The sequence below is a fragment of the Bombina bombina genome, chromosome 5, assembly GCF_027579735.1.
Source record: "Bombina bombina isolate aBomBom1 chromosome 5, aBomBom1.pri, whole genome shotgun sequence".
Classification (NCBI taxonomy): domain Eukaryota; kingdom Metazoa; phylum Chordata; class Amphibia; order Anura; family Bombinatoridae; genus Bombina; species Bombina bombina.
The window spans coordinates 845,244,198-845,257,939 of NC_069503.1; the positions used below are offsets into that span (position 1 = coordinate 845,244,198).

At 39.1% G+C, this 13,742-nt stretch overlaps 1 protein-coding gene across 1 annotated transcript in view; it reads right to left on the reverse strand.

Moving 5' to 3' along the window:
- Nucleotides 1-13,742, reverse strand: part of NPC1 (NPC intracellular cholesterol transporter 1) — a 322,060-nt gene that overhangs the window by 25,985 nt on the left and 282,333 nt on the right. The window contains exon 19 of the mRNA XM_053714975.1: nt 6,180-6,295. Coding sequence (XP_053570950.1) covers nt 6,180-6,295 — 116 coding nt within the window. The remainder of the gene's footprint in view (nt 1-6,179; nt 6,296-13,742) is intronic.

A 13,742-nucleotide genomic window follows, 5' to 3' on the forward strand; every position in this document is an offset into this window, starting at 1 on the left:
TGTATGTATGTGTATATATATATATATATATATATATATATATATATATATATATATATATATATATATATATATATATATATATATATATATATATATATATATATATAAAAATAACAATTTATGTAAGAATTTACCTGATAAATTCATTTCTTTCATATTGGCAAGAGTCCATGAGCTAGTGACGTATGGGATATACAATCCTAACAGGAGGGGCAAAGTTTCCCAAACCTCAAAATGCCTATAAATACACCCCCCACCACACCCACAATTCAGTTTAACGAATAGCCAAGAAGTGGGGTGATAAGAAAGGAGCAAAAGCATCAACAAGGAATTGGAATAATTGTGCTTTATACAAAAAAATCATAACCACCATAAAAAGGGTGGGTCTCATGGACTCTTGCCAATATGAAAGAAATGAATTTATCAGGTAAATTCTTACATATATTATGTTTTCTTTCATGTAATTGGCAAGAGTCCATGAGCTAGTGACGTATGGTATAGCAAATACCCAAGATGTGGAACTCCACGCAAGAGTCACTAGAGACGGACGGATGAAAATAAAAAAATTAATCCACAACCGAAATCAAAAGTTTTAATCTTAATAATGAAAAAAACTGAAATTTTAAGCAGAAGAATCAAACTGAAACAGCTGCCTGAAGTACTTTTCTAACAAAAACTGCTTCTGAAGAAGAAAAAACATCAAAATGGTAGAATTTAGTAAAAGTATGCAAAGAAGACCAAGTTGCTGCTTTGCAAATCTGATCAACAGAAGCTTCATTCTTAAAAGCCCAGGAAGTAGAAACTGACCTAGTAGAATGAGCCATAATCCTCTGAGGCAGGGATTTACCAGACTCCAAATAAGCATGATGAATCAAAAGCTTTAACCAAGAAGCCAAGGAAATAGCAGAGGCCTTCCAACCTTTCCTAGAACCAGAGAAGATAACAAATAGACTAGAAGTCTTCCTGAAATCTTTAGTAGCTTCAACATAATATTTCAAAGCTTTTACCACATCCAAAGAATGTAAAGATCTCTCCAGAGAATTCTTAGGATTAGGACACAAAGAAAGGACAACAATTTCTCTACTAATGTTGTTGGAGTTCACAACTTTAGGTAAAAATGTAAACAAAGTCCGCAAAACCGCCTTATCCTGATGAAAAATCAGAAAAGGAGACTCACAAGAAAGAGCAGATAATTCAGAAACTCTTGTAGCAGAAGAGATGGCCAAAAGGAACAATACTTTCCAAGAAAGTAATTTAATGTCCAAAGAATGCATAGGCTCAAATGGAGGAGCCTGTAAAGCCTTCAAAACCAAATTAAGACTCCAAGGAGGAGAGATTGATTTAATGACAGGCCTCATACGAACCAAAGCCTCAACAAAACAATGAATATCAGGAAGATAAGCAATTTTTCTGCGGAACAGAACAGAAAGAGCAGAGATTTGTCCTTTCAAGGAACTTGCAGACAAACCCTTATCTAAACCATCCTGAAGAAACTGTAAAATTCTAGGAATTCTAAAAGAATGCCAAGAGAATTTATGAGAAGAGCACCATGAAATGTAAGTCTTCCAAACTTGATAATAAATCTTCCTAGACACAGATTTACGAGCCTGCAACATAGTATTAATCACTGAGTCAGAGAAACCTCTATGACTAAGCACTAAGCGTTCAATCTCCATACCTTCAAATTTAATGATCTGAGATCCTGATGGAAAAACGGGCCTTGAGATAGAAGGTCTGGCCTTAACGGAAGTGGCCAAGGTTGGCAACTGGACATCCGAATAAGATCCGCATACCAAAACCTGGGTGGCCATGCTGGAGCCACCAGCAGTACAAACGAACGCTCCATTATGATTTTGGAAATCACTCTTGGAAGAAGAACTAGAGGCGGAAAAATATAAGCAGGTTGATAATTCCAAGGAAGTGTAAATGCATCCACTGCTTTCGCATGAGGATCCCTGGACCTGGACAGATACTTGGGAAGTTTCCTGTTTAGATGAGAAGCCATCAGATCTATTTCTGGAAGCCCCCACATCTGAAAAAACACATCTGGGTGAAGAGACCACTCTCCCGGATGTAAAGTCTGACGACTGAGATAATCCCCTTCCCAATTGTCTATACCTGGGATATGGACCGCAGAGATTAGACGGGAGCTGGATTCCGCCCAAGCAAGTATCCAATATACTTCTTCGATAGCCTGAGGACTGTGAGTCCCACCCTGATGATTGACATACGCCACGGTTGTGACATTGTCTGTTTGAAAACAAATAAACGGTTCTCTCTTCAGTAGAGGCCAAAACTGAAGAGCTCTGAGAATCGCATGGAGTTCCAAAATATTGATTGGTAATCTCGCCTCTTGAGATTTCCAAACCCCCTGCGCTGTCAGAGATCCCCAGACAGCTCCCCAACCTGAAAGACTCGCATCTGTTGTGATCACAGTCGAGGTTGGACGAACAAAAGATGCCCCTTGAACTAAACGATGGTGATCTAATCACCAAGTCAGAGATAGTCGAACATTGGGATTTAAGGATATTAATTGTGATATATTTGTATAATCCCTGCACCATTGGTTCAGCATACAAAGCTGAAGAGGTTTCATGTGAAAACGAGCAAAGGGGATCGCGTCCGATGCTGCAGTCATGAGACCTAAAACCTCCATACACATAGCTACTGAAGCTAATGATTGAAACTGAAGGTTCCGACAAGCTGAGACCAATTTCAGACATCTTTTGTCTGTTAGAGACAAAGTCATGGATATAGAATCTATTTGGAATCCTAAAAAGGTTATCCTTGTCTGAGGAATCAAAGAACTTTTTGGTAAATTGATCCTCCAACCATGTCTTTGAAGAAACAACACTAGTTGATTCGTGTGAGATTCTGCAGAATGTAAAGACTGAGCAAGTACCAAGATATCGTCCAAATAAGGAAACACCGCAATACCCCGCTCTCTGATTACAGAGAGTAGGGCACCGAGAACCTTTGAAAAGATCCTTGGAGCTGTTGCTAGGCCAAAAGGAAGAGCAACAAATTGGTAATGCTTGTCTAGAAAAGAGAATCTCAGGAATTCATAGTGATCTGGATGAATCGGAATATGAAGATATGCATCCTGTAAGTCTATTGTGGACATATAATGCCCTTGCTGAACAAAAGGCAGAATGGTCCTTATAGTCACCATCTTGAATGTTGGTATTCTTACATAACTATTCAAAATTTTTAGATCCAGAACTGGTCTGAAAGAATTCTCCTTCTTTGGGACAATGAACAGATTTGAATAAAACCCCAGACCCCGTACCTGAAAAGGAACTGGCAAGATTACCCCAGACAACTCCAGGTCTGAAACACACTTCAGGAAAGCTTTTTCTGGGTTCACTGGAATGCGTGAGAGAAAGAAACTTCTCACAGGCGGCCAAACTTTGAAACCTATACTGTACCTCTGAGAGACAATGTTCTGAATCCAATGATTTTGGACTGAATTGATCCAAACATCCTTGAAAAATCTTAGTCTGCCCCCTACCAGCTGGGCTGGAATGAGGGCCGCACCTTCATGCGGACTTGGGGGCTGATTTTGATCTTTTAAATAGCTTGGATTTATTCTAGACTGAAGAAGGCTTCCAATTGGAAACCGTTCCCTTAGGGGAAGGATCAGGTTTTTGTTCCTTATTTTGTCGAAAGGAACGAAAACGGTTAGCAGCCTTAAATTTACCCTTAGATTTTTTATCCTGAGGCAAAAAAGTTCCCTTCCCCCAGTGACAGTTGAAATAATCGAATCCAACTGAGAACCAAATAATTTATTACCTTGGAAAGAGAGAGACAGCAACGATGATTTAGAAGTCAGATCAGCATTCCAAGATTTAAGCCATAAAGCTCTTCTAGCTAAAATAGCTAAAGACATATATCTAACATCAATTCTAATGATATCAAAAATGGCATCACAAATGAAATTATTAGCATGTTGAATTAATTTAACAATGCTATACACATTATGATCTGGTATTTGTTGCTCTAAGGTTTCCAACCAAAAGGTTGAAGCAGCTGCAACATCAGCCAAAGAAATAGCAGGCCTAAGAAGATGACCTGAACATAAATAAGCCTTCCTTAGATAAGATTCAAGTTTCCTATCTAAAGGATCTTTAAAAGAAGTACTATCTGCCGTAGGAATAGAAGTACGCATAGCAAGAGTAGAGATGGCCCCATCAACTTTGGGGATCTTTTCCCAAAACTCCAATCTATCAGACGGCAAAGGATACAATTTCTTAAACCTTGTAGGAGTAAAAGAAGTACCCAGTCTATTCCATTCCCTAGAAATCACATCTGAAATAGCATCAGGAACTGGAAAAACCTCAGGAATAACTACATGAGGTTTAAAAACCAAATTTAATATCAAGAGGACTAGTCTCCTCCATATCTAATGCAATCAACACCTCCTTTAATAAGGAACGAATATACTCCATTTTAAACAAATATGAAGATTTGTCAGTGTCAATATCTGAGGCAGAATCTTCTGAACCAGATAGATCCTCATCAGAGATAGATAAATCAGAATGTTGTCGGTCATTTAAAAATTCATCAATTTTATGAGAAGTTTTAAAAGACCTTTTACGTTTATTAGAAGGCGGTATGACAGACAAAGCCTTCTGAATGGAATTAGAAACAAATTCTCTCACATTAACAGGAATATAGTGAGCATTAGATGTTGAAGGACCAGCAGCAGGTAACGGACTACTACTAATGGAAATATTGTCTGCATGTAAAAGTTTGTCATGACAACTATCACAAATTACAGCCGGAGGAACAGTTACCACAAGTTTACAACAAATGCACTTAGCTTTGGTAGAACCGGCATCAGGATTCCAGTAGTAGATTCTGAAACATCTTGCAATATGTAAGAGAAAAAATAACATATAAAGCAAAATTATCAATTTCCTTATATGACAGTTTCAGGAATGGTAAACAAATGCAAAACAAAATAAGCCTCTGGAAACCAGAAGCAAAAAGAAAAGAAGTCTTAAATAATGTCAAAAAGTTTGGCGCCAAGTATGATGCCCAACTGACAAAATATTTTTTGGCGCCAAGAACGTCTGCAACAAACACGAGTGTCACAGATGACGCAACTACATGAAAAAACTAGGCGCCAACTAAGACGCCGGAAATTATGAAATTACGTCAACAAACGTAATTATCACGCCAAAAAAAATCTCGCGCCAAGAATGACGCAATAAATTATAGCATTTTACGCTCCCGCGAGCCTAACAGCCCGCAATTTTAAAAAGAGAGTCAATTTGAAAACTTCAGGTAAGGACATTTTTTTTTTTTTTTTAAATATGCATTTCCCAAATATGAAACTGACAGTCTGCAAAAAGGAAATATACTGATAAACCTGAATCATGGCAAAGTACAAACATATATTTAGAACTTTAAATGTAAAGTGCCAAAGCATAGCTGAGAGTGTCTGAAATAAAGGAAACATACTTACCAAAAGACATCATCTACATGAAGTAGACAGCCAAACCAGTACTGAAACGAGAATCAGTAGAGGTAATGGTATATAAGAGTATATCGTCAATCTGAAAAGGGAGGTAGGAGATGAATCTCTACGACCGATAACAGAGAACCTATGAAATAGATCCCAGTTAGGATGACCATTGTATTCAATAGGCAATACTCCCTCCACATACCTCTGTCATTCACTGTACTCTGAGAGGAACCGGGCTTCAAAAAAGCTGAGAAGCGCAACGTAGAAATCTAGCACAAACTTACTTCACCACCTCCATAGGAGGCAAAGTTTGTAAAACTGAATTGTGCGTGTGGTGAGGGGTGTATTTATAGGCATTTTGAGGTTTGGGAAACTTTGCCCCTCCTGGTAGGAATGTATTTCCCATATGTCACTAGCTCATGGACTCTTGCCAATTACATGAAAGAAATATATATAATACTGCACAACGCCATCTCAACAATATGTTCATGTTGTACTACACATCTATACATTTTGCCACTCGAGTTGCTTACATTTTTTTGTAGACATGTTGGGTATACGTACCTATTCTTTTTTACATTAAAAGAATATAGGACAGTCACATAATATTATTTGCATTTGTTATGAAGGAATCTGTTTTATTTAAGCCATGCAAGAAAACTAGAAGATAAATAATTACAAGTTTGTAGGTGTAAGTGAAGGTTACCTGATGCATTACAGAACTGCTCTGTGGTATTGTAGGTCCGGCAGCAGGTAGACTGGGGCTTCACCCAATCAAAGTAGTCGTCAAGCCAGGAGGAAGGAGCATAACCAATTTTGGTACTGTAACCACAGAAAAGCAAATAATTATACACACACACACACACACACACACACACACACACACACAAGTATTGAATTACAATTTTCAAAGTTAATTAAAGAGACATTGAAACCAACATTAAACCTTCCAGTTTAATTCTGTTCTAAAATGTAGCACTTTCTCTTTTGTTAGCCTTTGCTAAATCTTAGCTCCTTTCCATGAGATCATAATAAGTAGACTCTGGAGCGTGCATGTATTGCACACAAGTTAGCAGTATTCAGAGCTATGTCTCACAATCAACCTGTAGAGGGAGCTTTATCCACACCAGGCAGCTATGAGTGACAGCAGGGAACATCCACACAGCTCTGACTGCACTTACTGTTACTTGAACTTGCTATATGGATATCCCCATCTAATAAAAGATGCATTTTAAGTTTGTTTTGACGGTCCTATTAATTAAACAGTGTCTCTATCCGTACAGTTTAATTTACCACAGAGTTTTACTATAGAGTGGATGAATCTACTGGACTCAAAAGCTCTATCTACAGTTGATTAAAAGGACATTCCAGTCAAAAATTAAATGCACATAAATGAATTACATCTGAATAGAAACATATTTGCAATATACATGTAGTGGCAAAAAGGCTTCAAGTAAAAGTTATCACTGTTTTAGTGTTAGCATTTTTCTCTGCACGTGCATGTAAAGCATAGTTAGATATTCTCAGTGCACCAACATTTTAAATACTGCAGCTGCTCACAGAGTCAATGGGGCTTGTATCATGTCAGCAATTAACAAATTGAGTCGTTACCATATGGTATAAGCACCTTTGACTCTCTAAGCAAGTGTGTTTAAAATGCTAGTGCACGGTTCATACTTAAATACACTTTTTAAACAGCTATATCTTTTATTAGAAGCCTTTTTGCTAATACATGTATACTACTAAAATGCTTCTATTCAAAACTGAAATGCATCCATGTGGATTCCAATTTTGGCTGGAATGTCCCTTTAATGCACATGCACACTCAGAGAAACATGCATCTCTGAGCCCTAACATCAATAACACAACAAAAGCAACATGTATGTCCGAGCCCTAACGTCAATAACACAAGACAAGCATCCCCCTCATCAACCACTTTCCTGGTTTGTACTTGAGGCAGGTGATCACCTGAAAAATTAGGCAGGGTGTAAACCCTCATTTAAAAGGAGGGGGTTTTCTTTTTCACAAAGTATTTCATGCTCTTCTAATTTAATGGAGATTTAGGAGCTCTATAAGAACCTCAACCCCCCCCACACCAATAAAAAGTATCTGGTTTCGGGGGCGAAGCTTGGTCGTTCAGGCAGATGGCCAACTAACCCATTAGCTCCTAGGCCCCACTACCCAAACTGCATAAAATTAGCCGAGTGGCCGCTCTAAAAATGACCCCAAAGGAGAAGCACAAGGCCTAGACTACACTGGGCACAAAAATCTGGAGAGAAGTAGCCTCCGTCAGGGAAACGGAACACTTATTCCGAAACCAGAAGTTAAGGGCAGGCACCGCCGACTTTGCGATCAAGCCGAAACGATCCGTCTACAACCAGCAGATCACAAGCACACGGCGGTCTCTACAACCGGAGACATTCCTCCTTTGCTCCCACCATACCACTTCCATCACAGAGCCGGCAAGCACGGTATGAAAACTGAGTTTTCCCCTGTGATTACGTGACCGGACCGGGCCACATCAATAAGAATACGGCTGCTGCCTCAAACACCGCCCAGCAAACCATAAGGGTGAGAGAGCCCCAGCACACACAAGGGACATAACAGGCAACAATCAATTAAGCCTGGTCCTAGCAAATAAAGCAATCCCGATTAAAAGACTAGCCTACCGTTCAAATCCACACTAAAACAAGGCTCTTGTCCCCAGAATCTCTGCACCTATAGCACCTCACTACATCTATCTAAAAGAGACGCCATATTTGCACTAATACAGTGCATACATCATCCAAAGGGACAAGGAATAAAGTACACAAAACTTATAAAGGGCCTGCACCAAATTACAACAACATTTACTCCTGGCACAAACCTGTGTCAATACCCTACATATCAAAATCGCTCAAAGACTGAGATCACTACCACTAAAACTGGATATGCCTGGCCGCAGAACAAGCAAAGCAGACAGCCACAGCAGTTCTAAACCCATACGATATCTCAAACACCAAGAATCTACAAATACAACGCATAAAATGGATGCTGCTATCAACACCACCCCAGCAGCCCAACAACAATACCCGCCGGCAGCAGCCAGCACCTCAACACTAACCAAAGATGACCTGCAAACCCTATGCACAAAAGAAGATATCAAAGATATAATAGGAGAAGTAAAAAACTGGTATGGTGAACTCAAAGACTTATCTAAGGTCACACATAGGGTTTCTGTTCTTGAAGAGTCATAACACTGCCTACGACGACATACAGCATATCTCTAAAATGGCATATGACCAAGAAGAAACTATACACCAGCTGTTGGAAAAAGTAGAAGACCTGGATAATAGAGGTAGACATAACAATTTGTGTATACGTGGCATTCCAGAGTCAATCCTACCAAACGCAATAGAAGGCTACCTCCAAGACTTATTCAGAACCCTCAAAGGATCAAATAGCTCAAAAGATGTATGCATTGAGAGAGCCCACAGAGCCCTAAGATCAAAACCACCTCCGAAAGCGCCACCCAGGAACAGAATTGTGAAGCTCCTTAATCACAAAGACAGAGAAGAAATACTTTGCCAGGCCAGACAAAAACAAAGGATAATGCATGCTGGCATTCATATTCAGATATTTGCAGAAAAGGAGAGAACTGCACTTCATCACTATGGTCCTGAGGGAAGAGAAGATAACATACAGATGGGGATTCCCAGTTAGCATTATCGTGTCCAAAGGCGACACCACAACTACCTTCAAATCACTAGAGGATTTACCAAGATTCAACTAAACTCTACAACTCAACATTCCAGACCCTGAGGACTGTCAATTCAACACAAGAGAAAAACAAACGGCAAGTAACCCTGTCCATGACTCTCCTCAGACAGAAAGTTCCAGATCACACCCTTCGCCTGTGAACCAAGCTCAGGACACAGAGACCACTCGATCAACAGTGCAATCCAAAATGGACTGATACCATCAGCAAGCCACTGCGGCTTCAGGTCGCATATATAAGTTATTTTATAATTCTTTAGCTTTGGGAGTGGGGATACTACCCTTATTTTTAATTCTACTGTTATAGGACTTAACTTGTTAACACAGAACTTTTTACTTCAAGACTTTGTTCATTCTAATACTCGCAAGCAATTTGTGAGTAAGATCTTATGATTGTTAGAACCTCTTATGAGACTGTTATTAATTTTTCCAGTTTATCTACAAACACTGTTATTTGTTGTTATACAACTGTTAAAATGTACTGTTACATACTATTCACAACTATACACCCTCAGAGTAACAGCAGGTGCACTTACTGATCAAACACTAAACTACCTAAACACAATGACAACAACCACGCATAAAATCACCATTACCATCATAAACATGAAGGGGTTAAAAAGCCCGGAAAAAAGGTCAATGGTGTTCAGGGACCTGCATAAAACCTCTAGCGATGTCCTGTTTGTTCAGGAAAACACATTTTAAGAGAGGCCATGAACCTAAATTAATGAACCACAAATACAAAACAAGCTATCTAGCTCCGGGTAGCTCCAAAAAAAAGGGGGAATGCGAATCTTGCTAAAAAAAAACATAACCAACCTATTATTAAAACACGCCCAAGGGATATTATTCCTAGGAGGGGACTTCAACCTATCTTTAGACCCAACATTAGATACCTCTACTAGGATGACAAGCACTCCTAAACGAGTTATAAAATCAATCTCCAACTACATAAACCAACTGAAACTACATGATATCTGGAGAACAAACAATCCACACATCAGGGACTACACATTCTATTCACACCCACACAGTACATACACAAGAATTGATTACATCCACAATGACCAGGTTGGACTCTCTATGATCACAGACTCAAACGTCCTACAGATCACCTGGTCGGAAAACGCACCTGTGCAGTGTACAGTGGAATGGCCAGACACCCCTCTACGCCCTTTTATTTGGAGATTAGACTAGTTCATGTTAGGGAACACCTTAATAAAACAGGCAGTAGATCAATCCATGGGAAACTACTTCAGAGAAAATGACACAGAAAACATAACACCAACCACATTATGGGAGGCACATAAATGTGTAGTAAGGGGCGAATTGATAACACACAAGGCAAGGGAAAAACAAAACAAATAGACAGTTCCTAAACTCTATTATGGCACAGTTAGGTTTCTGGGAAAAAGGCACACAAAAAAGACCCACACTCCACTAGTACACTAGAATCTTTAACACAAGCCAGACAAACCCTCAAAGATTACCTTATAAAAGAATACCAAAAAAAAAATCTGCGTTATTGAAACAAAAATACTTTGATGTGAAAGACAAAGCAGGATCCTCCCTTGCAAAAGCCCTGAAAAGAAACCATCTCAAAACACATATACATTCTATAATAAATAAGCAAGGAGACACTCAAAAGGACAGCAAAAACATAACAGAGGTATTTAGACAATACAGTATTACGCAACATTATACAACATACACAATACAGCAATGCCCCAGGACAGAGAAACATACCTCTCCGACCTAGACTTACCAACCCTAGATAAAGAAGAAGCAGATAATCTAGACTTACCTATAACAACGGAAGAGATACAAAAAGCAATTAAAGACATGCTTGGAGGCAAAAGCACAGGACCGGATGGTTTAAGCATGATATATTATAAGACTTACACCTTACAATACCCCTAGCAAATACATTCAATTCACTACTACATACAGGAGGACTCAAAAGCAACATGCTGGAAGCCCCCCATTACAGCTCTCCCTAAATCGGGATAACAACTGAATAGACCTGAAAATTGTCACCCCGTATCGCTATTAAATTCAGACATAAAAATTTTAACCAAAATCCTTGCCACCAGACTGAACCGACACCTACCCAAATTAATAAACAATGATCAGGTGGAATACATACCAGGAAGGGAGTCTAGGGATAACACCTTGAAAAGTTTGCAAATCATACCCCATGTGCAAAATACAAACATCCCTACCATTCTAGTATCCACGGATGCAGAAAAAGCATTCAACTGAGTTAATTGGCTTCTCCTAAAGACAGTAACGCAGAAAATGAAATTTGTAGACAAATTCTTTAACCAAACTTTTTCACTATATTCATGCCCCACAGCCAAATTAAAAAGTCTTCTGTCCGACAAATTCTACATATACAACGGCACGAGACAAGGCTGTCCCCTCTCACCCGCCCTCATTATTGAGACACTGGCACAAAAAATAAGAAACAACAAACTAATAACGGGCATACAAATTGATAATACTGAGCATAAATTGGCACTATACGCCGATGATGTTCTTCTTACTCTCACTAAGATAGAAACTTCACTACCGAAAACATTGGAGACATTTGAGGAGTTTGGCCAGGTGTCCAACTTCCTCCTGAACCTCACCAAATCTGAAATGCTTCAAATTAATTACAAGGATCGAGAACTCAACCAACTTGTCTCCATTTGCCCACTTAAAAGACAAAAAGTAAAACTAAAATACCTAGATATCCACCTAGCCCCAGACATTAAAACAATATTCCAATCCAACTATAGAGCAATGGAAAAAAACTCTAATGACAGAACTATCAAGCTGGAAAAACAAATTCATATCGTGGATTGGTAGAATAATTCTTTATTAAAGGGACACTGAACCCAAATTTTTTCTTTTGTGATTCAGATAGAGCATGCAATTTTAAGCAACTTTCTAATTTACTCCTTTTATCAAATTTTCTTCATTCTCTTGGTATCTTTATTTGAAATGCAAGAATTTAAGTTTAGATGACGGCCCATTTTTGGTGAACAACCTGAGTTGTTCTAGCTGATCGGTGGATAAATTCACCCACCAACAAACAAGTGCTGTCCAGAGTCTAAACCAAAAACAATAGCTTAGATGCTTTCTTTTTCAAATAAAGATAGCAAGAGAAAGAAGAAATCGGAGTAAATTAGAAAATTGCTTAAAAATTGCATGCTCTTTCTGAAAAAGAAAAAAAATGGGTTCAGTGTCCCTTTAATAAAGAATTATATTTTGCCAAGACTTCTGTACCTGTTGCAAACCACCATACATCTCCCACCATAATACCTCAACAAAATACAATTAATAGAAAAATACATATGGCATGGCTCCAGACCAAGAATAACGAAACAGACAATGTTCTTACCCAAGGACAGAGGAAGACTAGGTGTACCAAACATACATACCTATAAAGAAGCTATAATACTACATAGACTCCTAGATTGGTGCACAAACAACGCAAACAATGGGTCCAAATAGATAGGCACATATTAGGACTTTGCAATGCAGGTTTAGCTGCATGGATACCTTTCAAACACAGACCCGCTAAAATACAATACCCCCTTCTGACAGAATTTTTTGCAACATGGAACAAATTAACAAAAACATCCACAAAAATCTCCAACATCCTCTCCTCCATGTCTCCTATCTGCAATAATCCAACACTACCTTGGAATCATCGAGACACACAGCCAGACTTCAGCTGCCACATAAAGGATAGAATAATATCAATATTTCACAAAGACAAAAACACATAGACCCCTAGCCGACATCCAAGAAAATCACCAAGACATTTCCTTAAACTGGTACTCCTACTCACAAACATGTCACTACTTAGACACCCATCCCAAAAAAACATTTAACTAGAAACCTTACACCATTTGAAAACCTGTGTCACCTAGAAAAAAAACCTAAACTCTATATTATAAAAATTAGTACTGCTAAGAGGCCCACAGAAATGACCTACATATACTAACACATGGGATAAAGAATTAGGAACCAACATCACACCCAAAGATTGGAAAACATCCTTTAAAATCACCAAACAGGTTTAAAATTTAATTTATTTGCCTCAAAAGCAAAGATCTTCCATCTGAAACAGCCGGTTAGCTGTTCTTGCCATCTGAGGTGATCATAACAGATACGAAGCAGCCTAAATTGCACGAGGCGACCCAAGAGCCTGCTGATCCTTTTGAAGGGACTCACCGAGCACCCTGCTGCTTAGGCCTTGAAATAGGCAAGTCTCTCCTTTCCGCAGCGACCCCGGAGCACCTCCTGACATCTCTTAGAAGCAGAGGATTTGGAAGAGACCGACATCCTAACTTGCGGGTTTGTGACTACTGCGGAGAACACTGGGGCCCCACTACAGATTGCCTTCATTCAAGCCACCTAGGACACTCACGCTCTGGCCTCCTACTAAACCGGAGGTCCCCCTTGACTAAGTAGAGTTCCTTATCGGTCTCTGAGTTCCTGTGGGAGAGGCCCTTTCACT